The sequence below is a fragment of the Papilio xuthus genome, unplaced genomic scaffold (genome assembly GCF_000836235.2).
Source record: "Papilio xuthus unplaced genomic scaffold, Pxut_1.1 DF827714.1, whole genome shotgun sequence".
NCBI lineage: Eukaryota > Metazoa > Arthropoda > Insecta > Lepidoptera > Papilionidae > Papilio > Papilio xuthus.
The window spans coordinates 1,414,071-1,441,366 of NW_013530935.1; the positions used below are offsets into that span (position 1 = coordinate 1,414,071).

Below are 27,296 nucleotides of genomic sequence, written 5' to 3' on the forward strand. Positions count from 1 at the left end.
GTGGAGCGTGCGGGCGCGGGGCGGGGTGCGGGGCGCCGCCCGCTGTCTGTCTGTCTGTATGTCTGTGGTGTGCGGAGTGGGACGGCGCGCTTGTGTATGTAGGGTTCAGTCTCACGCTGCTCTTAATCTAATCTTCGTCTTCACCACTCTCCGACTCTGGAATAATAAGAAACGATTGAAAAATATACCTTTGGCATCTAACTCATAGAGCAAGACAGCTTTTATTTAATCTCAATTAGTTTTTAGTGGATTTCTATCGTATCTACTACCAAACACTCGTCTATCGTAGTTTTCTCAAACTAAATCTACAATAAGGGACTACTTTATTCATCACTGAATAACTGTGAGTGCGGTAGTTAATGTCCAAGCGCAATACACTGTTTAGTGTAAAGACAATGGGCAATGTATCGTGGCACGACAACAACGTATCTACAACAGTTACAGCACATGATCACGCCGCGAGTCACTCTCGCACACTTCGACACCGGCGGGGGCGGAGCGCCCGAGCCGGCTCTAATCGTGTGCACATCAATACAAACAAATCCAAACATAATGAAAACTTTTACTATTGTCATATTTACATATTAGATTTAGATATTAATTACATTTGACCTACAATGTAAACTGTTATATGTTGTTAACGTACCCTCCTCTGCGCTCTGCAGCCACTCAACGAACTTCTTCATCTGGTCGAGGAACATCACCTTGCCCTTGGTGGAGTTGGGCTCGCGGTACCACTTGAGGATCACCTCCTCCGACAGCACGTTCGTCTTGTACAGCATCAGCACCAGCTTGCTGAACGCGCGCATGAAGCTCATGTTCTCGTAGCAGTACTCTTGCACCTACACATACACAAAGAAAACTTCAGTAAATATTAAATAAGCAGACTAGATACATAAAAAATCCTTCAACAAACAGCTTAGTGAATACTTGTTTTAAAACTAAAATCAATTTTGCAAAATGTTACTATTCCTGTAATTAATTAAAATATTAGATTTTATCAGTTCCATGCGGTCATTTCTAAATGTGTATCGTAGCCATAGACAAACAATAGAGCAAACATTTGCACAAAAGTCAATAGCTGCAGCTACGAATCAATATCGCACACTTCGACACCAACAGGAGCACGATACTCGGGTTGGCTCTAATCGTGCGCAGAAAACATATAAAACTTTTTTCTAAATCCAAGTAAATTAACAGTCATACCTTGGTTAACAAAGCGATCTCTGCTTTGGCGGAGTGCGCGAAGGCTGCGAGCAGAGGCGTGTAGTGGCGCAAGTGCTTGGCCGCTTGCTCCGCCAGCAGCTCCTCCTTTTTGTTCCACTCGCCGCGGGACATCACGCACTGCCAGATCTGCAACACCCTCTACATGTACCACTGCTACTCGCCCATGACAACTCTATGTTGTATGTGTTATGGATCAGATTGCCATGTCGACATTGAAGATACGACGCTAGCCAGACAAGTACAGAGCGCTCGAAAGACTCGAGCACATCCAACTCGTAAAGCTTGGCCGTACCTCTCCGACTCGTCATCAAGTTTCATCATTTCAAAGAAATATATAATAATAACAAGTACTACTAATATTAAACATAAATTCCAATTATCCCTCTGTTTCAGGGGTATCAAGTTTCGAAATTCAAGTTCCATAAACAGATGTCACTATTCCTTCAAAGTGCACTCATAAAACAACTTGACGTCTTTCTAGACACGATTGGGTGTCGCCAGCCGATAATCCAGGCTAGGTCCCCTCCCAGGCGAGCCCATGGAGGCACGTATATATAATGGTACTGTCCCCCGCCCCTTGACCGGTACTTTCTACTATTATATCTGTGCTGTACTGTGTTGTGGCAGTATTGTACTCACAATGGCGACGATTTCGTGGTCAGGTATGGCGTGCTTTTGCGCCATGTCGCGCAGCTCCTGTATGAGATCTCGCACCGGCTTGTCTTCCGCCAGCTCGTCCAGCAGCGCCGCCGTCAGCTCGCGCCGGGCCTCCTGCGCACACACGAGTTACATTAGAATACACACAGTATCTACAATTTTAATGTTTCAACTATATGCTTGCAATTGTTTAAACTTCTGAGCTAGCTTAATATATTTTATTTAGACAATACTTGATTTTTTTTTATTTCACATGGGGGCAAACTGGAGCAGATATATTATTATTGATTCAAGCAATGCCATTTCTAATACCAAAAAATTCAGATGCATTTCAAATCGTACATTATGGCAGCAGTATGGTAACATATTCGATCCTATGTAGGAACGTATTGTCTGTAACAGTGGTGTACCTGCGAAGCCTGCGCCCGGTGCAGCCGCAGCAGCTCAGCGAGGCCGCGCGACGCGAACGAGGACGCCAGCACCTCCTCACTGCGACGGTTCAGCGGCAGGAACTCCAGCAACCTACATCAAGCAACACAACTGTGAGTTTACATTGTCGCAACACTCCTAATGATATTAAGTCTTCTAAAATGAAGAGTTTCTAAGTGATCCATGTAGCGTCATTTATGACGTCACGACAAGGATGCCGCGAGCCAGTACATGACGTCATCTCTCTGCCCCGAGATCAGTCGCGTGATTCAATATACCAAATCACTTATTTGTAGTCAAGGGGTCTTAAAGAGTTCGTAAAGATTTATACCAAACGGCACACATTGAAAAGTTTTACCTGCCCTCGAGTTGTCCCTTCTTGAGTGCGGTGACGAGTGAGGTGACGCCGCGCTCCTGTTTCACGGTGGCGAACACCTCCAGCACAAACTCCAGCGCCAGGTTGTCTTTCAGCAGGTGCTCGTTCACCAGCACCAACAGCACCGAAGGCGGCACGCAACCGTTACCTGCACAACACACAGAAAGCTTTAGCATATGCATCAGGCAGACAAAGCCTTTGATAATCATACAAGGATTTTGTTATTTGCGACTTACCAATCCATAGTGCAGTCATACGAGCCAGTTTGATGCGCTGTTGGGGTTCAAAGCCTTTCAAATAAACAAGGACCTGAAATAAATTAATAAATATCAAAACCTACACAATATTTGCTACAAAAAAATACATTTTGTTACTAAAGTCTTGTCCTCATTCTCAGTTTACATATAAGCAAAAGCATTTTTAAACTTACCTTTTTCATTTCTTCTTCAAACATTTTTTCCAGATACTTGTACCGACGCATGAGCTTGACAAAGACCTGCAAATATATTTCTTTGTCAGAATATATGCTATACACTGTCTTTGTTATATTTAATTATTATATTGTCAGATTTATACGAACGAGAAATAGTGTCCTCCACACAATGGTTCAGGACTCTAGCCATGTATTTCATCATTTAGAAATATTGATATTACTCAAAAATACCCTAATTAATTTATTGTCAGACTTTTATGTATTGCATACTGCATGTACAATATGTCTGGGAGAACATAGATTTTACTAAACCAAACTTAATAAATTACGGAAAAGTTTGTATTTCAACCTATCCATATTTTCTGATGTCCTATGATACCTGTGCAAAATCTAGACTTGTTTCTAGTATAATATCTAAGACTACATAGTATGTACCTGTTCGAAGTTGCGCATGGTTTCCATATCCTCGCTGGCGGAGAAAATGCACGTGTTGGTCTTCGGGGACTCGCCGTCCATCGACACCGACCCGCCGGGGACTGTAACACACAAACATGTTACAACTTGCATATAATGTTACAGTACATGTTAAATTTATTAAAATAATCAGATGTAATGAACGAACGAATAGTTTTATCCACACAAGTTGTTCAGGACTCTAGCCAGTTTTATCATCATGTTAAATAAGATACCTTCAACATGGGGGAAGCCCAACTTCATCTTTGCTTGTCTATTTAGATTCAGAATTTCTCATGGATTCGGCAGAGGAGGTAAGGGACATACCCCTTTTCTGTAAATCCTATAAATATCCTTCTAACAAAACTATGCAACGACATAAAGGGGATGTACTTATGTTGGGTGTGGTACTTACGCAGCAGGCCGCCGGCGATGAGAACGTCAAAGATGACCTCCCCATAGCGGCGGTAGTCGAGCTTGGAGCCGGCGCCATCTAGGAACTTGTAGGCCGCCTCCAGATCGCCGCCGGCGCGCTCCAGCCCTTGCACCAGCGCGTCGCGGAACCCGTTAGGGTCGTATTTCTCTTTCTCATCTGGAACAAACACAAATCATATTCAAATTCTATGTCTATATAGTACACATAGTACGTAAATATTATTTGAAAAATAGCCTATAACCTACAGAAAAGTAACACGTGTACTTTGAAGAAAGGACTGTTGTGTTTTAATTATCAGTTTGTATTTTGTTTGAAGATATAATAAAGCTACTTATAACGAATGTAATATAACCGCAAACATAAACACTGCTATAAATGTCATCCATGTAACAGTTTTATATTAGTTTCTAGCGACATCCTTACGAATAAGGTCAACTACAATATCAGAAATGGAGGCAATAACAATAAATCTGCGTCCCTTCCTTACGGATCAATACATGCATATATACTAGACTATTCATGTACAGTTAAAGAATTAAATTAGCTTACCACTTCGGTTCGTATATTGTATAGCAAACTGTTACCATAAGGTTTCACATTTCGCCAAATTAACTACCCGACTCTGATTGTACTGTGTCTATTGTTTAGTTTAACATACATTTGTAGCGAATGACTAAACGTAAAGTTATTCAATATAAGAAAGGGCATTATAACAATTCTAGATGGATCTAGATTCAACAATACTGCGTTATATAAGTGATACATAAATTCAATGGATATGCCGACGTCAACATCGAGCGACCTACGCTACAACGTCGGCATTACGTCAATCCTACGGTGACCATAATACATACTAGAATATTAAGTACACAAAATACAATATTCATATTTATTTTCAAGAGATTTACTAGTTACTGGTTTTAAACTTATTGAAAGCTAAAATTAGTTACAAAAAGGAAGAGTTTTCCTATTCATTGTTAGTGTGCTTGAAGTTAGTGTATTCCTTTATTGCGGAATAGTTTCTGGCTAGTAGTTATTTAACAGAAGCCCAAACAAAACCTTCCTTGTTACCTTTTAAAAATGTCTATGAAATCTGTTGTGTTGTGGTCACCCTAGTACACTACTAGATATGGCTTGAAAGTACATTACGCCACGTTACCTTGCGAACCTTTGAGCTGAACTTACTGGCCGCGGCCGTAAAATACTTCTGTCCTTATAATTCTTATTAAGCCTGAATTACTAGTCACTATCTAGTTAAGAAAAAAAGTTTGTAAAACAAGATAAAACATGATTGTCCTATTATTCACGTAACAAACTCCTTTTTTTCAATACTGCTAAGAGGAAATCAAAAATATATCTCCTTTAAGATGTAGCATTTTGTCTGTATCATTTGTTAGTCATTTGATTAAGCGAAATAAAAATATTGTAAAGGTGACCACACACTAGTGTGCTGCTTACAATTTAATTCTCGGGACTACTAAATTATGAAACAGTACAGTAAATATACTTCTTTATAACCACTTAAGAGTTAAGTGTTTTGTGTTGTAGAGTATAACGAAGTTATTTCAGGTGTACAATTGTATATGTAAAGCTTTACGCTCTCCGTAAATAGTCTTCAATTAGCACAAACAGTTTTGCGCGAACACTATTATTAACTCGGCTCTGCGGAAACAATTTTTTACGTTTAAGACAAATAAAGTCAAGGACATGTGGACATTGGAGGAAAGATTTTGGCAACGGTTAGTTAAACAAGGTCGTATAATAAGACTTTAAATTGAAAGTATTTGATTCGCAGCATTTCTAATTCCTTTGATAACGAGTAAATATTACTAATATTATAAATGCGAATGTTAATATGGATGGATGGAGTCACTTGCGACAGCTAGTTTTATATAAATAATTTAAAAACATCAGTATTGAAAACCTATTATCCAGAAGTTAAATTACTAGTGTAAAATTTGGCGGGAATCAACTTTGTGTGAACACAGAAGATGGCGGATGGCCCGAACGACAGATAAAATGGCGCCTATGTGACATTGAGGTACAATGACACTTCCTTGTTCCCCAGGTAGATAAGACTCAATATAAACCTTGAATAACAAGTATTTGTTCGTCATTATAGTTAGTTACAACGGAAGAGCAGAAAAAAATTCTACCTGTAAACTCCGTAACAAAATCCCATGTCATAACTTGCAACGATGAATTAAAAAAAAGTTAGTAATTCTAAAAATTGCATTCGAACTACGACAAATCAGTACTTAGATAATGTCCTAATATACAATAGGAGATAACATAAGTGGGTAGTATGGAAAGTCTGTAAATTTATCCATGTTAACTCAAATATAGTCCAAAACCGAATAATCCAATTTAAACACTTCTGACGATATACTCAAATAGCCTTTGCGAATCAATACAACTTATATAAGGTGACCTATTTGCAACTATTTGGATAACCCAATTCCTTAACTTAACACGAGGCAAGTTTCGCAAGTTTACTTCTAAGAAAATAAGAGTCCACCTGACGATGCAATTGCGAAATATTACTCAAATCAAATACACTTACGACCTACTTATACTTATCACTCTTTGTAAGCATTTTCAGAGTGGAAAGCCACGTTTCTTTACAAATGACCAGCCACGTGGCCATTTGGGCACGTAAGACCTTCTTATTTTTGGTTGTTGGAATGGTATCCTCTAGCGTCCTTCGAGTGGCAGTTAGTACAAAATTGCGGCGTTTCTAACACAATAACACTTTATATTCATGTACGTATTTAAAAGTTTTTTAGTGATTTTAACAATCAAATAGTCAGGACAAATATAGCAGATCGTACGTACGAAGCGAATTTCGGAATGTATAAACAATGAATCGCAGTACGGACAGGCAACTAAATATTCAAGGCTTCCCAGGGGACATGGCGGACTTTGACGCACACTGAAAACCCGGACTAAATGGAATATATTACACCTTTAAACTGTAGGCTATGTAACAAAAGCAGGATACATTTCCTTTTGTCCTCCTACAAAATTATAAAAATAATAAAAAAGTAAATTATTAAAGAAAATGTATAAAATGCAAAATAAGGTAACAATTTTAGTCTTCATAGTGTTACAAGAATAATCACTAGGTTTCAAAGTTTAAAATGTTAATTACTTTTTACACAGATAGAAAAAAAAGGTCTTGACAGACAGACAGATAGACAACAAAGTGATCCTATAAGGATTACCGTTTTTTTACTATGAGGTACGGGGAACCCAAAAAAACTATAAAAATATTTTACAATATTGGACAGACATCTCAACAAATGAAGAGACAATAAGTCACATATAGTTAAATATAGATTTGTTTATCTCCATACATAACAGCAAAACATGTTTATGATATAAACAATTGTAATATTCTCCGTCACAACATGTTTTTCATTTCTTACAAGATATTTATTGAATATCATAACCTATTTAGCATTATTTAAAATATTGTTTGTGTAGAATCTTAATAGAATATAAATTACTAGATGTCGCCCGCGACTCAATCCGCGAGGAATTTAAAAAACAAACTAATTAGTAGCCTATGTGTTCTTCCAGACTATGCTCTACATATGTGCCAAATTTCATCAAGATCTATGCAGCCGTTTTGGAGATAGCTTCAAACAATCATCAATCCATTCATCCTTCGAAACATTCACATTTATAATATTAGTAAGATTAACAGACAAGTAGTTTTTACTATAAATTAAAACTAGTCAGGTCCAATACAAATAACAAATCATTTAAGAAATTAATAAAATTACGTCTAAAGCTATCTCAATCTAGAAATATTATAGTCTAAAAAACATGGCCTAACACAATTCATAAACCAGTTTAAAAAATAAATTGTATTTTCCTTGTATTTGTTTAGCTATTGCAAATCTGACTCATTACAATGCAAGCAATTAATTTTGTTTGCGAACCTGCCATTATAAACATAATATTTGCTGTATTATAAATTATTAACAGTCGTTGGGCAATAAATTACAATCTCTATCGAGTTTCACCAAAATTATTGTATTGATAAACAATTATATTCTATATTTTTTAAACTTTGACCAAATATATGATCAATCTTACTGATATTAAAAATACAAATGTCTGGATGATTGGATGGATATTAGAAAAACTTGGCACAGATGTAGTATAGTCTGAAAGAACATGTAGGCTACTTATTATGTTTTTTATTAATCTGCACAGAGTCGCGGGCAACAGCTAGTTTACATATAAAATAGTTTTAATGGAATGCTCAAAGCCAGATTGCTAGACTACAAAGATTTACATTTATAGTAAATATAGTGTATGAAAATAATTTTCATCTGCTTTAGAAATTCAACAAATGACATTCAAAGGATAAGGCATTGGACAAAGGTCATTGTTCTCATAGGTCAGTCACCTTTGTCAAATTATTCCTCATACAAATTATTAGATTTTGAATGATTTTTGCGCTTGTACACTAAACCTGTTGAGGACAAATTCATGTACTAGCTGTCGCCTGCGACTCCATTCATGAGGAATTTAAAAAAAACTTATTTAGTAGCCTGTGTTCTTCCAGAATATGTTTACATCTATGCTACATTTCTACAAGATCTATGCAGCCGTTCTGAAGTTACCTTCTAACATTCACAAACATTAGTAAGATTGGAAATACAATGGCTTGGATGTTAACAATGTAATTGTTTTATAAAAATTGCAGATTAAAACAAAGTTTATTAATAATTGTGGTGTTTAAGTATCCCACTTTTTCATTTTTATATTAGTAGATGAAGAATTAACAATATTTTGTATGTCAGGATAATATAAAAATATTGTCCAGAATAACATAAATGCTAATGATAGGTGACGAGGTAAAACTCAATTGTTTCCTTGAATGAGAACACTAATTTTTATATTATTGGGCATGGTATGGGTAATAAATCCTCAACAAAAAAAAAACATGGGCATGTTTCTTTTCAAACACTTTTAAATCAAATATTTTTGTCACTGAGTAAAACATTTATGGACTATTAATTGCCTAATATAGTAAAATCTTTAATTGTAAGATATAAATAGTCCTATTAGTAAAATAATAAACAACAAAACATCAAACAACATTAGGACTTACCTCAAAGCACATTTTCAGGAAGCATGTACTATCATTATCACAAAGACAATAAACACAACTTATCAACAACTTTGAAGTAGATACTTGAAAAATAATTAAGTTGATAGCTTATATACATTGACATTTAAGGTTAGTTTGTAATTAATGTGTTGAAATATTAAAAATGTGTTATAAAACAAAAGTATTGAAACTCACCTCTTTTTCTGGTCTTGATCCGTTGACCCGATAATACTGGTTTTTCTACCTTCTGACTCATACAATATATTGCTGAAACCAAACACACGTGGCATTAGGAACGTAGGTAATGTAGAAAGGCAGGCAGGGGACCCGTTACCCGTCATTGTAGGGTCATCGCCCGCCTGCGTCCTCGATTCCACAGGCGGTTACCATCTGCTCAAGAAAACCCCCAAAGACTCATGGCGAATGCTACTTACTTCAAATAGAAATGTTATAAACAGGGAAACTCTAATATAACCAAAGAAATTTTTACCCAAATAAACTTTTATTCTATGACTCAGCAAGGACTACACCGCGTGATTTTTAATACAACACAGAATGCGATACACGACTACTAATATTCTAAGTATGCACTTATACTCACGTAGTGACAGGTTACGTAGGAGCCTTTTACTCCTTTTGCGAGTTCTCTCGGACTGCGCCTGTTCAGAAAAGAAAGAAACGCTGCAACGATCTCTATTCCCTCGAGAACTAGAGACAACGTGTATGGAGTCACCGGATGTCCGGTAGTTTAGGTCACGAATATCGATTTAAATATTCTCTCAACACCTATTTTTTCTTATTGTTTCGAAATATTTCGAATGAGATAAAAGGTATTTTTGGAAATAAAAGTCCGAGTGCTGATGCAGACAAAACCAACAAAATGTTAGTTTTAAGACAACCCAAAATAAATATTTATTGTTGCTGTTCTTCTGAAATTATTATTTCGAGTCGTAATCAGTTCAAGTTTTACTTAAATTTAAAAACACTATTTTTAAAAAATAACACAATAATTTGTTGAATTTTTTAACACTTTAATAAAAAATCACTATTTGAAAGGAAAGCATATGACTAAAAATGGCAGAAAAACAAAACACCATAGATATTTTTAGTTTTTAATAATTACGATATTATTAAGGCGCATGATAATTGAGTCTTTCTTCTAGAACTTTCAATAATTTTAATAAAATTATTTTTCCATTTCAATTTGATACATAACTTTCCTCCTCTAGAAATTATCGTAATATATTTATATTTATGCTGCTTACAGTAAATCTTTTGTTTTTAAATAAAAAATGGATAAACATTCATATTTAAAATTACCTCAAAAAAGTAAAATTACCTCAAGAATAGCATAGTATTAGGTAGGTTCTAATTATGCTGCAATATTTTATTACGATTTAAAAAAAAGGGTTCTTCTTATTTGCAATTATACACAAATAGTAACATGTTATATGGCAATATTTTTTTAATGACATCTGATAATGACAGATGACAAATAATTTTAACCAAAAAATCATATTACATAGTTTGTAAAGTAAAATAAACTTTATAAAGAAATAAAGTTATCTGAATTATAAGCTTTGATTAATGATATTAAAAGGAATGATTCAGAGATTTTAATTTTTCCTTATACTTCTATAAAAACTTATCTGATCCATAAGTTATGGCAAACTCAATTTGGATTAAGGTTAGATTACTTTGTTTTTTCTGTAAATATAAATATCAGAAATTAACTATTTTATTGGTTTTTAGTTAAGTACCTTACGTCATGCACCGGCGGCGTTTCTACAACCGTATCGTACAACTACGAATAAGCATTTTAACCCAAAATATAAAAAAGAGAGGGCAGCTAAATATTTGAAGATAGATCTGCCAAAATTTGATGAAGATGCAGGGAATATGAGTCCGGAAAAAGTTCGTCAGAAAATGAAGGAAAGAGGAATGTTACCACCAAGACCTTGGATTGAGCGCCCATTTTATATTTCTGCTACAGGTTAGTTACATAAATAACAGTTGCTTTTATTTCCCATTTATTTAATTTGTTACAAAAATCCATCTCGACTCATCAAAAAAAAGTTACATGTTTTTAGTATATATATGTTATCTGTAATATATATCCACTATATAATTGTAAATAATTTTAAAATAATTTTAGGTGGTATATTTGAGGCATACATCCCCCCAGAGGGAGACGGTAAGGCGTCAATAGTATCCACCACACGAGCAAAACAAACTGTTCAACTTCTTGAAAAGAAGTCCAAATCAATGATGGCAGTACGCAAAATTAAATCATTTGAAGAAGACTTTACCACCAATGAATTTTGCAGTCAAGCGCAAAATATTTACATCAAAGCCCATGAAAGTATTGCTAACCATGATAAAGAATCACTACGGTTGTATGTTACGGAGAAAGCATACCCTGAGTTTAGACATAACACTTGGGAAAAGACCATACATTGGAAATTCCTGGAATCTCTGGAGCCTCCACGGGTGGTGCATGCTCGTTGCACTGATATTGTTTCCAAAGAAAATATATTTGGTCAGGTAATGTTAACTTAATATATAATCTTTATATTTTTTTGAAAAGATGTGCTTCTACTAATATGTTACTTGTTATCTTACTAATATTATAAATGTGAATGTTTGGTTGGAGGGATGTTCATGTGAAGGTATCTTTAGAACGGCTGAAGAGATCTGGATTAAATTTGGTACACAAATAGAACATAGCCTGAAAGAACGCATAGGCTACTAAAGGCTTTTTTTAATTCCGGGCCAATGGAGTCGCGGGCGACAGGTTGTAAACCATAAAACAATATATCATAGTTCTGTTTCTTCCAGGTAACAGTCCGTTTCCACACACGTCAGCAGTTAGCTGTATATGATCGCTTTGGTCGTTTACTCCACGGTAGTGAGATCCTGGCTAAAGATGTCCTAGAATACATAGTATTTGAAAAGCACCTTGCTAACATGTACGGTACATGGCGTATTCATGCCAAGATTATACCAGACTGGGCACCTCCCAAAGACCCTTCAAAGTTAACTAAAATCAGACCAGAACCAGAACCAGAACCAACCAAAATGTTGGACAAACCAGAAGAAACCCCAGCGATAGCTGATAAGTAATTTGTAAGAAGAAATTAAATTAGTTTAAAAAGTTTGTTGTATATTTATTTTAGTTATAACATATTTCAAGATACTCTTCATTTTTTTTATATAATCTTACTAATATTATAAATGCGAATATCTCGATGTTTTTTACAAAGTATCTCCAGAACGGCTCAACACATTTTGATGAAATTTGGCACAAATGTAGAACATAGTCTACTTATAAAGTTTTGTTTTTAATTTGAGGACAGAATCGTGGGCGACAGCAAGTTATAACTCATGACCGTAAACCAGAGTAGGGGTAGGCAGAGATTACAGATTTCTATTTAGTGTATTCCTGAATTTTTTTTAGGTAATAAAACGAAGGGTAGAATTATATTTAAACTATTTTATTGCAATATTAGCGGCTCTCTGAGCTTCTTTTCTTTTATTTTTTATATATTATTTGTAATAAATTAAATTAAAATACACTAATATTTTAGTACACTTTAAATGCTGTAGTTCTGTTGTATATTATTTTGCAACTAAATATATAGATTCATATGTAAAAAGTTTACATATGAAAATACTTAAATTCTAAAATGTATTTACAAAATACAAATGCTAATATTTTTTTTTATTTATACAATTCAATAAATTGCATCGAGATTTTAACACAGATCAGGATTAAGACAATATTTAATTTATAACGTAATTAGTGTATGCCCAATAATTCACAACACAAGAGCAAATGATTTAAGAAATGCTGACAAATGTACGCTTTACATCTTTAAAGAGATAATGTATTTTAAACAGAGATTTTGGTCTCGAAAACCCACTGTAAGATAAGGCAGTAAGAATATCTAGTTTATTCCAATTTGTACAAAAAGAAAAGATTTAAAAAAAACTCTTGCTTTACTGTTTTTTATACAATAAAATCTTAAATCCATACAAACTTAAATCGTTTTAACTGAAAAAAAAAACATACAAAAACACACTTTAACACATCATTATAAAGTTCATAACCCAATAACCTTGTGACTTATACCACTTTTTGTGACGTCATCAAATATCTTCATAAAGTGGACTGTGTCGCAGTTTATTGAGAAAGTGCTGCAACACAACCATTATAAAATGACCTCCAGGCCATTCAATAGGCTACCCCAGCCTGTCCATTGCAAAATGGACTCTATTTCCATGCAATAAAGTATATCCGTGACGCTCAGACGACTGTGGGGGCAGTTCTCTGGGCGGGTTTGGGTGGCAGTGGGGGCGGAGTTCGAGGGTTTTGACGCTGTCGTTGCTTTTCTCGTAGATTTTCAAGGAATTCTGTGAAAAAAAATTACAAATATTATGTTATAACTTTGAATTTAATTTAAAATTGTACTTGTTTGTCTTTTCCAATATAAATGTCAACGAATCTTTGTTATATTAATATTTCACATGCGTATGGATGGATAAATGGTTGGCTGGATGGATGGATGGATGTTTGTTTGTATTTATCTACAGAACGTCTGTACGCATCTCGCTGAAATATGGTATAGATGTAGAAAAAAGTCTGGAAGATTTTAGGAGTTCCTCCAGATTAAAAAAATACAGCCCATAGGCTACTAATTTTGTATTTTTTTAATTCTGCGAGCATGGAGCCGCGGGCGACTGCTAATATAAGATAGATAAGAATAATGGACCTTTTTTTCGGTCAATTTATAAAGTATTCAAACATTATTGGATACTTTTTGTCAAACAAAATAGATGTAAAGTAGAGAATAGGTAGATACCGGGTGGATGATGGTGCAGTGGTGGGCCGGGCCTGAGGGCGGCGCGCACCCGCCCCACCTCACCCCCTGCACCCCCCGCAACCCCCGTACTGCCGTTACTGCCTGCAGTGCTCACGTTGCCGCTACTGCCGTTGCCGTTGCTGTTGCCGTTACTGCCTATAGGTATATTTGCTGCCGGTATGACCGCGCCCGCTCCACCACTCTCCCGGTTACGACTGGACACGCTCTGTGGAAGATACTTTTTCATCAATATTTGAAACTTTTTAACTTATTTTCCAGTTATTAAATAAGTTGTGAAGAATTTTTTTTGTGAAATATTAGCAGATTTTTGTTAATTTACTAATATACCAACCCGCACTTGGCCAACGTGGTTGAGCTCCGAGCCCCTTGGTGGGTGAACCCATGTGGGTGATTCGTAAGACTAGCAGATGTGATGATGTACTGACCATATGATCGGTGTCCTCCTGCAGACGCACGGCGAGGTCCGACAGCGAGTCTGCGTCCTCCTCGCGCTCCCCACCACCCACCACCTCCTCGCACGGCTCTCCTATCTCCAGCACTGCGCCCTCCAACTCCTGGGTTTCACGAAATTATTTACGTCTTATTACATGTTCGATGCTATTTTTCAATTTAAAATCTTAAAAGGATCTAGTATATTATAATATCTCGAACCTTGAAATATTAAAATCTATCTTACTAATATAAATGCGAATGTATAGATATTTATTTGAAGGTATCTCCAAAATGGCAGAAAAGACCTCGATGAAATTTGGCATACATGTAGAACATAGTCGGGAAGAGCAGATAGGTTATTATTTTTTAATTTCGCACGGACAGAGTCGCGGGCGACAGCCGGTCTGCAATAAGTAGTAAGTCGGTTGAAGGCATTGTAAGTGACCTGTACTGGTGTGTCGAGGTCGACGGGGCGGGAGTTGCGCAGCACGTGTTGGTGTGTGAGGGCGTGCCGGCGCAGCACGTGACGCAGCACGTGACGCAGCGGACGCGCCGGCCTGCACCGCACCGCCAGCAGGCGCGGCCGCAGCACCACGCGCCGCACCACCACCACCTCGCGCCCCGCCAGCGCGCTGCACTCCGCGCCGCCCTCTATCGTGCGCCACACGCCCTGCACATACAACTTACTCTATATTTCATGCAAAAATATACATGACTAAAGGATTCTTCAAATAATTCTAACAGTAAGAGTTACTATACATAAAGCGAAATAAAAATTAAATTAGATTTTACAGAGACTATTTTAGCCATTCTATCCCTTTCCGTGGTCCCTCTACTTTTAAAGTAATATAAATTTCTAGGCATAAAACTGCCAGCTTTTGCTTCAAGGTCAACTTTGCGCGGCACGCTTACATTAATCCAGTAGAGTAGGACGCGTTAGCATGAACTGTAAGGACTGCCAGCGTTAATTTTAAGCAGTACTGACTTAATGTACTGTCACAATGTAAAGGATGTGTACCTGTTCATCTCTGAGCTGCACGTCGTATGTGGGCACGTGCAGGTTGCGGCGCTGCAGCAGGCGGTCGATCACGTGTCGCACCGGCACGCCCTCCGCCACGCCCACCACTGACGTCGCGCCGTCCGGCAACACCACGCGGCACAGCGAGCTCGCGCCCTGCGTCCCGCACTTCACCACCTGACACATACACATGTTTAAATAGAGGATTTTTTGTAAGCTTTCAAATTAATATAATAATTTGAAAATTTTATTTCTACATATTTTATTTAGCACGAACGGAATCGCGGGCGACAGCTAGTACAGTTACAAGTTTGAAACTATACTTTAATCTTATTTATAAATTATTTTACGCATTATTAACTATTGCAAAATATATATTTTATGTTGTATTACGCCATATAATAAGATGCAGTGCAACGGCTATGCTCAAATATTTACATAGGCAGGTGATTTTCCTACCATTGTGTGCAAGTCATGTCTGATGCACGCTTTGTAACATATATAGTTCAATTAACAATGTGTTTTGTTTAAAAAAGAACTATTCATTTTTTGTTTTTACTTTTTATAATATTATGTGATAAAACAAAGACTTGAAATAATTGTCGTTCGTCTTTTTAACCCTATATTGGTCGCTATAAGAAATATCAATATCTAGCTTTTTTATTGTACTTTCTTTGCCTACATGTGAACAAAATTTTTTTTTATTTAATTTGAATTTGTCAGAAATTTAATTTAGAATTTCGGTACGTGTTGTTTTTAGACGTCTGATGTTTTTAAATAATATTTAAGAAATAAACTTAAAATTAGTTTTACAAAAAAAAAATGTTTAATTTGAAAAGTTGAAAATATCTTCGTAAAATATATCATTTTCTAGCCTTAAAACGTTATTATAACATTTAGATATTTTTGAATACTCACATCAGCTAAGGTAGGTGGTTCTACTCTCTCGTTTCTGTTGTCACGTGGCGTGTCACTCTTGTCACGCTCAGCACGCTCAACACGTTCCCCACGCTCAGCACGCTCGCGTGATGCGCCGCGCAACTTCCACGGCAGTAACGACGCGCCTCCACTGCGACGACGTTCTGACGCGTTTGATGCTGATTTCTTTAACTGTACAAAAATAAAAAATACATAAGTAATTTTAGACATTATTAGTTAGAATTATTTGAAGCGAGTGACGTGCTTTCGCTACAAAGTCAAGTGTCAGAATGAATAGTAAAGGGACATAAACGTCGACATTTTAGTAAGGCTAGTGTTGCGTCAATACACCGGCAGTATCGGATTTTCTTCGTAACAGTAAAAAGTTAATATGTTTTACCATAGAACACAGCCTGGAAAAACACATAGACTTCTAATTAAGTTTCTTTTTAATTCCGCGCTGACGGAGTTGTGTTCGACAACTATACTAATAACCGTTACTAGATTCAGTATGAAAAATCTAGACTATTGGATCGTTTATATAATAGATTTTGATTGCTGCAATTTATCTTATAACAAACTGACCTTAGTGGGCGTGGCGTCCTCTGCTGCGGGGGCGTTGTGTGCGGGCGCGTAGGGCGGGGGCAGACCGCGCAGGTCCGCGCGTGCGCACTCCGCGTGCACGCCTGACCTCAAGAAGCGCGGGTAGCTGTCGAACTTCATCACGTTGAAGATCTGCTTTTGAGCCTGCAAATAAAGAACACCATTCCATCCTGACTGAATAAAACAGACGAAAAAAATTCAATAAGCTGATTGCTACAAATTTTTTGTCACTCCAACACCTGTCGACAACAATTCAAAGATCTATCACAGTTGTATTGTGTGCACACTAACCTGTAGGAAGAGGTCATCAGGCGGTGGCTGGAGATGCGTACGCGCAGCAGCGGCGCGGCGCGCAGACGCGTCCACGTTCACAGGCTCAGGCGCACCGTCAGCCAAGTGCCGCGACCAGATCTCAGCCGCCAGTCGCTCGCGTGCACCCGCACCACTCACACGGTACTGCTCGCATGACCACCAGAAACTGCCCACACACAAATATGCCTTACATTACAAAAAAAATACAACAACTAAATGTTTGCTATCACATTCAAATTAGTAACAGTAATGTAAGCTTGTTATGAGCTTTACGTACATTGGATTTATAATCGATAGATGGCGCTATTATTCTTCCAACTTTTCACACAAACATGACGCAGATTTGATGGCGCCGGTATTAAAACACAATTTTCTTCTGCAACTTCTCGACGACTGTAAAGAGTTTTTCGCAGTGCACAGGTACAGGAGACCCACCGTATGTTCTCGGCGGCGAACTCCTTGGCGAGGAAGTGCGCGAAGGCTGCGGCGCCCGCGGGGTCCGCCAGCAGCTGCTCCAGGCCGAGCGACCAGCGCGCCACGCCCCCCGCACCGCCGCCACCACCCCCCACTCCGCCCACACCGCCAGACCCCTCGCTAATTTGCTGCTGAGAGATAGAAACGCTTTTAAAAAACTCAAGTGACATAAAAATTTTATTATTTTCTTTTAATATCTCTACGGCTATCTATTTACTCTAACATATGTGAAAGTCATGAAGCTTGCACTAATGATGATTATGAAGTGTTTTTAGGAAAAACATTTCGAATGTCCTGTCTATATTTTTGTCATATGTGATCTCACCTTACTATACATGTTGCGGTGGTCGTGGTGGCGGTAGGAGCTGCCGGCACCGCTGCCAGTAGTCCAGCGCCGGAACGGCGACGACTGTTCGCTCTGCAAACAAAAATAACAATACGGTTAATTAACTACCACAAAATACTTTGCAAAGTATTTGAATCACAATTCTCTTTAAATTACGACTTTGTAGGTCAAATCATTGATGTAAAAGTGTTTGCGTCAACGAAATAGTTTCACAGAGTTATAAATAAAGTAATTCCAATAAAAATGTCTGTTTCATAAATTACTTGAAATTGAAACATGTCACGTCTGGTTGTTTCCATGTGGCGATGACATCAATAGTATTAAACATTTTTTAAATCAACAGATAATTTGAAATTTTCTAACATATCTTTTAGCGATGAAATTGATTAATTAATTTGATCATTGATTAACATCAATTCGTTCTTATTGCAATTTTGAGTGATTAAATAATTACTGAATTAGTGTGGATATCTCACATCAAATTCTTAATGGCCATTAAACGATTCTGCGTGAAACAGTTTGATATTTTATAAAGTCCAATTTTAGACTTAATTACTGAATAATCTTACTAATGTTGTAAATGCGAATGTTGGGATGTGTGGATGTTTATTAGAAGATATCTCCGGAACGGCTGCATGGATCTCGCTGAAATTTGACATAGATGTAGAACATATTCCGGAAGAACAGATAGGCTACTTATCAAGATCTTTTTTAATTCTGCGCGAACGGAGCCGCGAGCGGCAATTAGTACTACATAATTTCCACAGGCAAAGATTCACATCGACTGTCGCGAGCCATGATTTATTGTTACCCATAGAATCTCTCACGCCAATCTAAAAGTAAAGAGCCGTTTACTTGCAAAATGTACGGCCGCATTGTTGGTAGATTTCATCGAAGCGATATCGTGAGAATTTAACGATTAACTGGAAAAAGGTTCCGTAAAGCGTCGCGAATCGAGAAAGTATACGGTAATGTAGAAAAAACGATTTCGTCCAAAAATAATACCATAACTGGTAATTTACTCTTTACAACCTTACATAAGCGTCCTCTCGGTATTTAAAAAAACTTAATTAGTATCCTATCTGTTCTTTCAGACTATGTTCTACATCTATGCTAAATTTCAGCAAGATCCATTGAGCCGTTCCGGAGATACCTTCAAACAGACATCCATCCATCCGCATTAAATATTCGTATTTATAATATTAGTAAGATGTGAAATTGCTAGGTTCAAAACAGCATTGTAAATAAGGTCGCGTCCCCACTATAGTTTCGAAAGTATTCAGAGCTTCGTCTCATTTTTGGCAAAACATTCTGTGAAAACAACATAGTAGTTTTATGATATGTTGGAAATGAGTTTGTTTACTTGCTACTACAATCATAAAATGTAACACTTCACACTCCAAATAGAAATATACAATGAGGTCAACAAAATTATAGAATATCAAAAAGACCTATTTAACCAATTCCTGAACACGTTATTTCAAGGATGTTCCATTTAAAAGCGTATAAATATTACTAAAATATCTCCTCAATAATTTGTAGTAATTTTTACAACTGTTCGTTATAATTTAGCACAACTGTAAATATTATTATGAAATGTTACAAACATTAAGTTGTTATTTTCTGTGTCATCATCATCTCGTCAAAGAGGAACTCGAGGAACTCGAAGCCTACCCTAAGTTAGGGTGATTAGGCCATAGTCAACCACACTGGGCAAGTGCGGGTTGGTTGACTTCACACATATCTTTTAATTTCTTCTCAGATATGTGCAGGTTGCATCACGAAGTTTTCCTTCACCGTAAAAACGTCGGATAAATGTACATATTTAAATCGGAAATCGAAAAACACATTTGTATATGCCGGGATTCGAACCCAGGACCTGCAGATTGCAAGTGAAGTGACCCCTGAGCCACCGACGCTTTTATTCTGTGTGTTCCCAAATAGCTATCGTAGTTACTAATTTAAAAACAAAAGCACTACAAAGGCATTAAATTAAAAAAAACCTATTAGACTATAAAAAAAAGTAAATGACGCTTCCATGTTCGATCACTTTAATTCTAAATATAATAATTGTAACGCATCTAAACTTTGCGAACGCTTTACATTCTAATCTAACAGAACATGCAGTTTATAAAAAGATAAATTAGTTTATTCAAGTAAATAACACGTGGCGCGGGAACATTCCAGATATGCTAGAATACAGCGGTACCTATTTACACAGGTGCTACAAAACGACGTGAGAATCTACAACGATAAACAACGCAATATGTGGAGAGAATGAATGAAAGCATACTCACAGTTATTTCGACATTGGATTATTCAAACTAAATGCATTCACTTACTCGTACTAATAAACCCTAAGAACATATTCTAACTATAAACGTACATTGCTCAAATAACACTAGCAATTACTCTCGACTACGTTTGCGCGGAATTAAAAAAAATCTGGTAATAAACATAGCCCACAACCAGGGATAGTGTAGCTTCGCCATAGTGCAACAACTATACAAAATCGGTATCAGTAGTTTCAGAAGCTATTCAATAAAAACAAAAAAACAATAGAATCTTTATAATATTAGTGTCAATAAGCTAAAGGGTTAGAGGTAAAGCTAAAGCTAAACTTTATGTCTTGTAATTTAAACTCGGACTACAATACAATTTTTTGCATGCTTTTCTCCACCCGTATATCTCTAAAAATATCATACCGCGAGCATGTCAAAGTACTACGTCATAATAAAGTTGATTAGTACAGGTCGTGTCAAAGTACCTACTCGTACTACGTCAAAGTATTACATTACCTTGATCATAAATGAAATGACTATATAAATGGGGACATCCCACAAAACACGCGCCGCCCCACAATTTTACGTTATTGAATACGTAAAAGAATTGCAGAAAAACCCGATGTCATTCTTCTTAGATAAAATAGGGTGATCCTGCATGAATAAACTAAAACTTTAAGGATAATCCTACATCAGCGTCGGTGGTCAGGGGTTAAGCATTTGACTTGCAATCTGCAGGTTCTGGGTTCGATTGCCGCCATGTACTAATGTGTTTTTGATTTTCGATTTACATACGAGTATGTACATTTATCCGACATTCTTACGGTGAAGGAAAACATCGTGATCCAACCTGCACATATCTGCGAATAAATTCAAAGATATATGTGAAGTCAACCAACCCGCATTGGGCCAGCGTGTTTGACTATGACCTAATCAACCCTCACTTAGGGTAGGCTCCGACATCCTTGGTGGGGACGTTTAGTGAGCTGATGATCAACAATCCTACATCATATTCGTACACGAACGATTAAATTAAAAAAGGAAACTTGTTTTAGGTAAAATATGAAAATGTATTAAAATGGAACGCCTCATGTGGTAATGTGTGGTGGAAATTAACGATTTTATCAGGACTACAGTTTTACGGAAAGAAAAAAGGATGGAAAATATGTAGAAAAATTAACCCCTCTAGGTAATAGCCGTAAGTCTTATAAAAAACGTAAATAAATGTACATAGCTACAATTATTTACTTAACTGTACTTCAGACATAAACCAGATATAAATTAAATACATAAACATATGTGTAACGATCAATCGGCCTAATTCATTCTCAACGAGCAACGTTTATTCTTAAACTAAGTGTCGCCAGCGAATTTGTCCGCGCGAAAAAAAAACAGTAGCCTAATATGTTATTCTAGACTATATTTTACATCTATGCCAAATTTTAGTTAAGTCTATGCAGTCGTACTGGATATAGCTTGTAAAAAAACCTCCATCCATCCATTCATCTATACGAATAGTCGCATTTATAATTTCAGTAAGATGTCGCCAATAACCACAAGCGTGTATGTGTGAGTGTGTACTATTGAATTGAACGAGACAATTGTTCGTTGTGGCATAATGCTTTTCAAATGACAATATTTATAAATTGTTTACAATTCATTTAATATTTCTCAAGTAGATGCAGGCAACCAAGAATGTATGATTAAATATCGAATTAAGAAATAAGTATGCTAAGATTGAACCATAAAATAACTCTGCATACTTTAAAGTGTGAAAGCATTATTTAAATTCATATATACCTCAACGTCAGATTGTTCCGCCACGTACCATACAACCATTTTTCTTAATAACACCAATTGTAATTATAACAGTTATTTGAAAAAATTATACATTAAACAACTTTTTTTAGCCATAAGCAATCACAGGTGAAACAAACTATACAACTTTTAGAGACTTTTACTTTTTAAATCACATAACCACTTCAACACATCACTACTAAAGTTCGACTTAATAATGAACTACTAATTACCCATTTGAGGATACACCATCAATAAACTCAACCGGGAAAACATATATTCCTATCATTTAATGTAACATTTTAGGCAATTTTTACACAACACTATAATCTAACTGAATGTTAGGTGTGAGTGAATCGGAATTTCGGAATGTAGGAAATTAGCAAATACTGGAGCTAATTGTACAGATGCGTTCCCGACGACGGTCACTGACAGACTAATGCGTGGGCGTGCAGCACTGAATTACAATAACAATGGCGAGGGGAAGAGGGAGAGGCGTTTCCGGCACTCTATGGTCTAAGTCATTGCCGTCGAGCTGGCGATTTGATTGTGCCGAATTCCTCACGAAGCTTTTTATAATACCAGTGTTCTGGAGGAAAGATGTTTCTTTGTCTTCTGGAGAGAGGTTCTTAAACTACTAAACGCAAACCTGTAGCTAGGAAAGTAACTAGCGTAAGAATTTATATGATTATTAATAAAGAACCCAAAAGTCTCTGGCCACAACATGCCAGGGGGAATAAGAGGGCGGTATAGCGCCGCCCAAAAAAAAAAACAACCTGTAGCTAGAAACAATGCATGTCTATGGCTTAGACGACTCATTCTTTAAAGCAATTGACTGTCTAGATCTATCTGTACCATAGATTTTGAGTCGAGGTCTTAAGGTTAGATTGGGTTCAAGTGGGGTTATGTAAACATGAATTACACAATGGAAACGATCTAATAACACTAATGTCAACTGTATTAGGGTATGATCGAAAGTCTTTTTAATACTGGGAGATGGAGACAAAAGAGATATTTATATTAACCATAATAATCTTAATACTATTATAAATGCGAATGTTTAGATAGATGGATATTTAAAGGTATCTCCAGAACGGCTCAACAGATCTTAATGAAATTTCGTACAGATGTAGAACACAGTCTGGAAGAACACATAGGTAACTTTTTAAGTTTTTTTTTTAATTCCGAGCGGACGGATTTGTTGGATACAGCTAGTATATTTATAAAACAGTAAAATTCCATTTATGAGTTAGCATGTTGAGGCATCTGAGCTATATTTGTCGTTTGTTTGTTTTGATAATTCACGGAAACAATGCGGATGATGAGGCAGAATAAGGAAAGCTTGGAAATATTTACAAAAGAAAAGAATGTATTATATACATAACAATTGCAATATTTTACCTTAAAGTAAATTCTATATAGAATTTCTTAAATTCTTAACTTCTAAAACTTTATTAATTTTGCGACCAAACAACTTATGGAACAACTGTTTTCACGATCGTATAATTTAGATGTACTGTTGATGTACAATCTTTCACAGTCGAAACATATGTACAAAAAATATACTGAGAAATAAGGCAATTTAAATCACAAAATTTCGCGTATTGTGGACGCATTTATTGGAATTGTTTACATTTCATGTCGTTCCAATCCATTCACGTTACAAAAGTATTAAGGATAAAATATTACTTATTAACTTATGATTGACACTAATTAAATGATAACATAACTATTGAAACAAATTTCTTCACATTATTAAAATTATCCGTCTCATCTATCCAGCGATATCTGAGACGGCCAACTGACGCCCACTGGCTACTTCGGGTCACTACGTCACCTTAGTTAGTTAGTTTTATTAAAATGAATAACGTAACGTTTTAGTTTATAGTATTATTTTGGTAGATTAATTTAATTTAATTAGTGACTTAATAATTAATAAAGAGTTAAGTAATTCAATAATAAGTTTATGTAGATATTTTTAAGCTATTATATTTTTCAATTGCTAAATAGTTATAGTTATAGTTACGCAACAGCCCTCCTTTCAGTCAATCCCTTTGTAATCGTGTCACCTTTCACGCAATCCAGTCATATCTTTCTGGGCGTACTCTTACCGATGTACTCCTTCATACTTAAAGTTTTCCCAGTCTCATACGATTATTCACTCCTCATAACATATGTGTACATAACTTATAACCTCGAATATTACCAACTTAGATTAAATTTTTGCTGTACAGGGTTCTAAACGTGTAAAAAACTAGAACGACGGGATGCTTAACTTAAGGACTCGTAAAACTAAACTTCACAACGTTAAATCAATAACAATACACACGCTAAACTTCAGTGCACGATTAATTAATAAACTCTTGCAGCGCGATAGTAATCCACGCAAATATTTTACGTCAGACATTAATTTATCTTGACATTGTAATGACCTGTAATACATCCTTTGTTATGTAAACGACGTATAAACCATAGTGAGTCGAGGTAGCTTAGTGCCCATTATAATTAAGCTTAAAATTTAAAGGACAAGATTCGAAATATCTAAAGTAAAAAAGTCATAACTTGTACCACACGTTACAGACGGGTACATGCTATCGTCCTAATCGATGACAAATCCTGGCCATCGTCCAATTAGGCGCAGTTTCGTATGGCAGCGCCCTCGCCACAAAGGACCCTTTCAATTGTGCGCCATGTGCAGGCGCAACCATTTATAGCAGCTCGTCGCTCCGCGCCCGGCGGATAGACGTCAATACCGCGCACCATTTGCGACCGTATCACTTTTATCATGCAAATTTCTATACTTTTAATTATATATGGCGCATCGTTTGACGTAATACGGGCTAATGATAAAGTGTTGCAGCCTTTTACGTACTAAAATCTAGATCCAATCATTATGGATACTCTGTTTTTGCCTTTATTTAATATGTAACATTTTAAGAATATAAATCACATAAGTTAAGCTATATGTACGTTAGCTAATAAGTCTAAAAGAATATTTCAATCCTACATTTGTTGAATCGCAAACTACCTCCATTGAGTTACATGTAGCGATATAGGGCGCTGTTGCGTATCAATCGCATTGACAGGTTATTTGTCCGTCTGTCGCACTGTCCATATATTTACTTAGATAAACTATGAACTATGTTCCTGACCTACAACAAATAATTAACATGTTACTTCATTACACCAATAAAGATAGTGAGAGTAAACGATTTGTTACATTGTTATATGAGGATTAAAATTATGAATTATGTAGTGATAAAGTAGAAAGCTATTTTTAATTATTATATTTTATTTTTACAAAAATCTACAGCTTTTTTACAAAATATGTTTGCTATAAAATTATCTATTCCCAATAAATTTAAATTTTTATAGTTTTAAGGGGTAAACGAGCATGCCACCTGACTTCGCATAAATAGCGAAGTGACCTTTAACTATAGACTTCTAATGTTACAGAGTAAATTGAACAAAATAGAGTCTTCGTAAGATTACAAGCGTTGTCACTTTAAAGTTCAACAACCAGTTTAGTTTTAACAAGTATTTAGATATGTGATAATCTAATGGGGGATTACTTAATAATTACATACAAGATATGACCTTGTGCAAGGTTGTTAAAGTCGCGAATTAAGACTTCGTACTTTAAAATTACAAAACGTGACATGACAGAGAATCTGCATGGATTGTATTTTTTTTTATACCATAAGGCGGCAAACGAGCGAGCGGCCACCTGAAATCGCTGAAATAACGATGTGACCGTTGCCCTCAGACACATGCAATTGCATATACGTTGCCTACCTTTCATCGATGGAGGAGAGGATGCACAGAAAGAAAACATTTTCCCTTCCCATGCATCCTCTCATCCGGAAAGTCCACTTCCACTTCCTATCCTTTCCTTATAAGAAAAGGGGTGGGAAGGGAAAGAGGACTATATACCTGCGAGACACACACTCATTAGACGAAACGCGGAATTGCTTCCACTTCACGCCTGTTTTCTGTGTGGTCGTGGTATTGCGAAGATGTTAAAGCGAGCTCTACCACTGTTTATTTACATTTACAGATTACATTTTGCTTTACCTATGCGCCATTGACACTCTTTTACATTTATCCAAAGTTCCGGTGAAAGTAAACATCGTAATGCAACCTACATATATCTGCAAAGAATTGCGTGAAGTCTAGTCAGCATCATTGATTTATCTATATTAATATTATAAAGCGGAAGAATTTGTTGGTTTAAACGCGCTAATCTCAGAAAGTACTGATCCATTATTTTTTTGTTGGATCGTCCGTTTATACAGGTAGGCTTTAGGCTATATACGCTGCGACCAATAGCTTTTTTTAATTCCGCGCGGACGGAGTAGCGGGCGACAGCTAGTATATTTATTAAGGCCTACTTAGGGTAGGTTTGAAGCCCTGTGTGTGGACATACAAAGCAAACGAAACGCAAAATTTTAGGTTAAAATACTTACAATCCAAGATATTTTAGCGAGGAACTTCTCAATCACTAATGTAGGCATTTCTATAATTCAATCAACCTTTGGCAATCACTTTCAATTATAAAATTGATAATGTTTTATTGTTCTTATTGCTGGATAACGATAAAAGAGGTATTTTAAATAGGAACTCGAACAATAATCTCTTTGTTGCAAACGTTGAACTAAGAGATATTAATAACAAACGGAACAGAACTCTAATCGAACGTACACAACGTTGTCTGCTTAATTTCCAACAACACACGATAACACGACAAATATAGTCCAAGTAATCAGATTCTTAAAGCTCAATCCGCACTAAGAGCTATTTTTAATGAGTTAGTATTTAAATCTAGACTACACGTTATTTAAGTAACTAACTCTGAGTGCGATTAAATAAAATAATTGGTAATAAAACACAAGCGAAGCTGGTATAAGAAATCTCGTTCGCAGTTCAAGGTGGTATCGACAGTAAACTGAGCGTTATTTATAATTTTATTAGTCCCGAGATACACGGAACGTTCAACTATTTTAAATATGTTGCTACGTACAACTCGTAAAATTAGAATATATAGAAATTTTATTTAATCCTGGATGAGACGATCTTTAACTTATCTTCACAA

General features: G+C 36.3%; 3 protein-coding genes across 3 annotated transcripts in view; 1 reads left to right on the forward strand and 2 right to left on the reverse strand.

The window, feature by feature from the left end:
- Positions 1 to 6: 6 nt before the first annotated feature.
- Positions 7 to 10,065, reverse strand: kra (basic leucine zipper and W2 domain-containing protein kra). The gene is made up of 12 exons (XM_013310787.1): positions 9,741 to 10,065; positions 9,335 to 9,406; positions 3,991 to 4,167; positions 3,558 to 3,658; positions 3,120 to 3,185; positions 2,926 to 2,998; positions 2,672 to 2,837; positions 2,295 to 2,406; positions 1,867 to 1,998; positions 1,207 to 1,353; positions 647 to 842; positions 7 to 156 (listed from the first exon to the last, which is right to left on the reverse strand). The coding sequence occupies exons 2-12, from the start codon at positions 9,393 to 9,395 to the stop codon at positions 128 to 130; spliced, it is 1,260 nt and encodes a 419-aa protein (XP_013166241.1). The 5' UTR covers positions 9,396 to 9,406; positions 9,741 to 10,065; the 3' UTR covers positions 7 to 127.
- Positions 10,066 to 10,694: 629 nt separating this feature from the next.
- Positions 10,695 to 12,296, forward strand: mRpL45 (mitochondrial ribosomal protein L45). Its single transcript, XM_013310430.1, has 4 exons — positions 10,695 to 10,826; positions 10,892 to 11,132; positions 11,295 to 11,683; positions 11,978 to 12,296. The coding sequence occupies exons 1-4, from the start codon at positions 10,803 to 10,805 to the stop codon at positions 12,260 to 12,262; spliced, it is 939 nt and encodes a 312-aa protein (XP_013165884.1). The 5' UTR covers positions 10,695 to 10,802; the 3' UTR covers positions 12,263 to 12,296.
- A 1,149-nt stretch (positions 12,297 to 13,445) lies between these two features.
- loco (regulator of G protein signaling family member locomotion defects) overlaps positions 13,446 to 27,296 on the reverse strand; it is a 54,892-nt gene continuing 41,041 nt past the window's right edge. The window contains exons 4-13 of the mRNA XM_013310366.1: positions 18,105 to 18,197; positions 17,741 to 17,910; positions 17,285 to 17,471; positions 16,976 to 17,137; positions 16,391 to 16,582; positions 15,473 to 15,649; positions 14,900 to 15,124; positions 14,448 to 14,576; positions 14,002 to 14,227; positions 13,446 to 13,552 (exon numbers count right to left, since the gene is read on the reverse strand). Of these exons, the coding sequence (XP_013165820.1) occupies positions 13,446 to 13,552; positions 14,002 to 14,227; positions 14,448 to 14,576; positions 14,900 to 15,124; positions 15,473 to 15,649; positions 16,391 to 16,582; positions 16,976 to 17,137; positions 17,285 to 17,471; positions 17,741 to 17,910; positions 18,105 to 18,197 (1,668 nt within the window). The remainder of the gene's footprint in view (positions 13,553 to 14,001; positions 14,228 to 14,447; positions 14,577 to 14,899; positions 15,125 to 15,472; positions 15,650 to 16,390; positions 16,583 to 16,975; positions 17,138 to 17,284; positions 17,472 to 17,740; positions 17,911 to 18,104; positions 18,198 to 27,296) is intronic.

What these genes read in the sequence shown, in the direction of transcription:
- kra (XM_013310787.1), bottom strand. Translation starts at nt 9,395, where the DNA reads ATGAGTCAGAAGGTAGAAAAACCAGTATTATCGGGTCAACGGATCAAG. An exon ending in CCATGCGCAACTTCGAACAG is followed by an intron (nt 3,186 to 3,557) that starts GTACATACTATG and finishes ATATATTTGCAG; the next exon opens with GTCTTTGTCAAGCTCATGCG. An exon ending in AAGGGACAACTCGAGGGCAG is followed by an intron (nt 2,407 to 2,671) that starts GTAAAACTTTTC and finishes TGCTTGATGTAG; the next exon opens with GTTGCTGGAGTTCCTGCCGC.
- mRpL45 (XM_013310430.1), top strand. Translation starts at nt 10,803, where the DNA reads ATGGCAAACTCAATTTGGATTAAG. An exon ending in ATTTTATATTTCTGCTACAG is followed by an intron (nt 11,133 to 11,294) that starts GTTAGTTACATA and finishes AAATAATTTTAG; the next exon opens with GTGGTATATTTGAGGCATAC. An exon ending in AAGAAAATATATTTGGTCAG is followed by an intron (nt 11,684 to 11,977) that starts GTAATGTTAACT and finishes TGTTTCTTCCAG; the next exon opens with GTAACAGTCCGTTTCCACAC.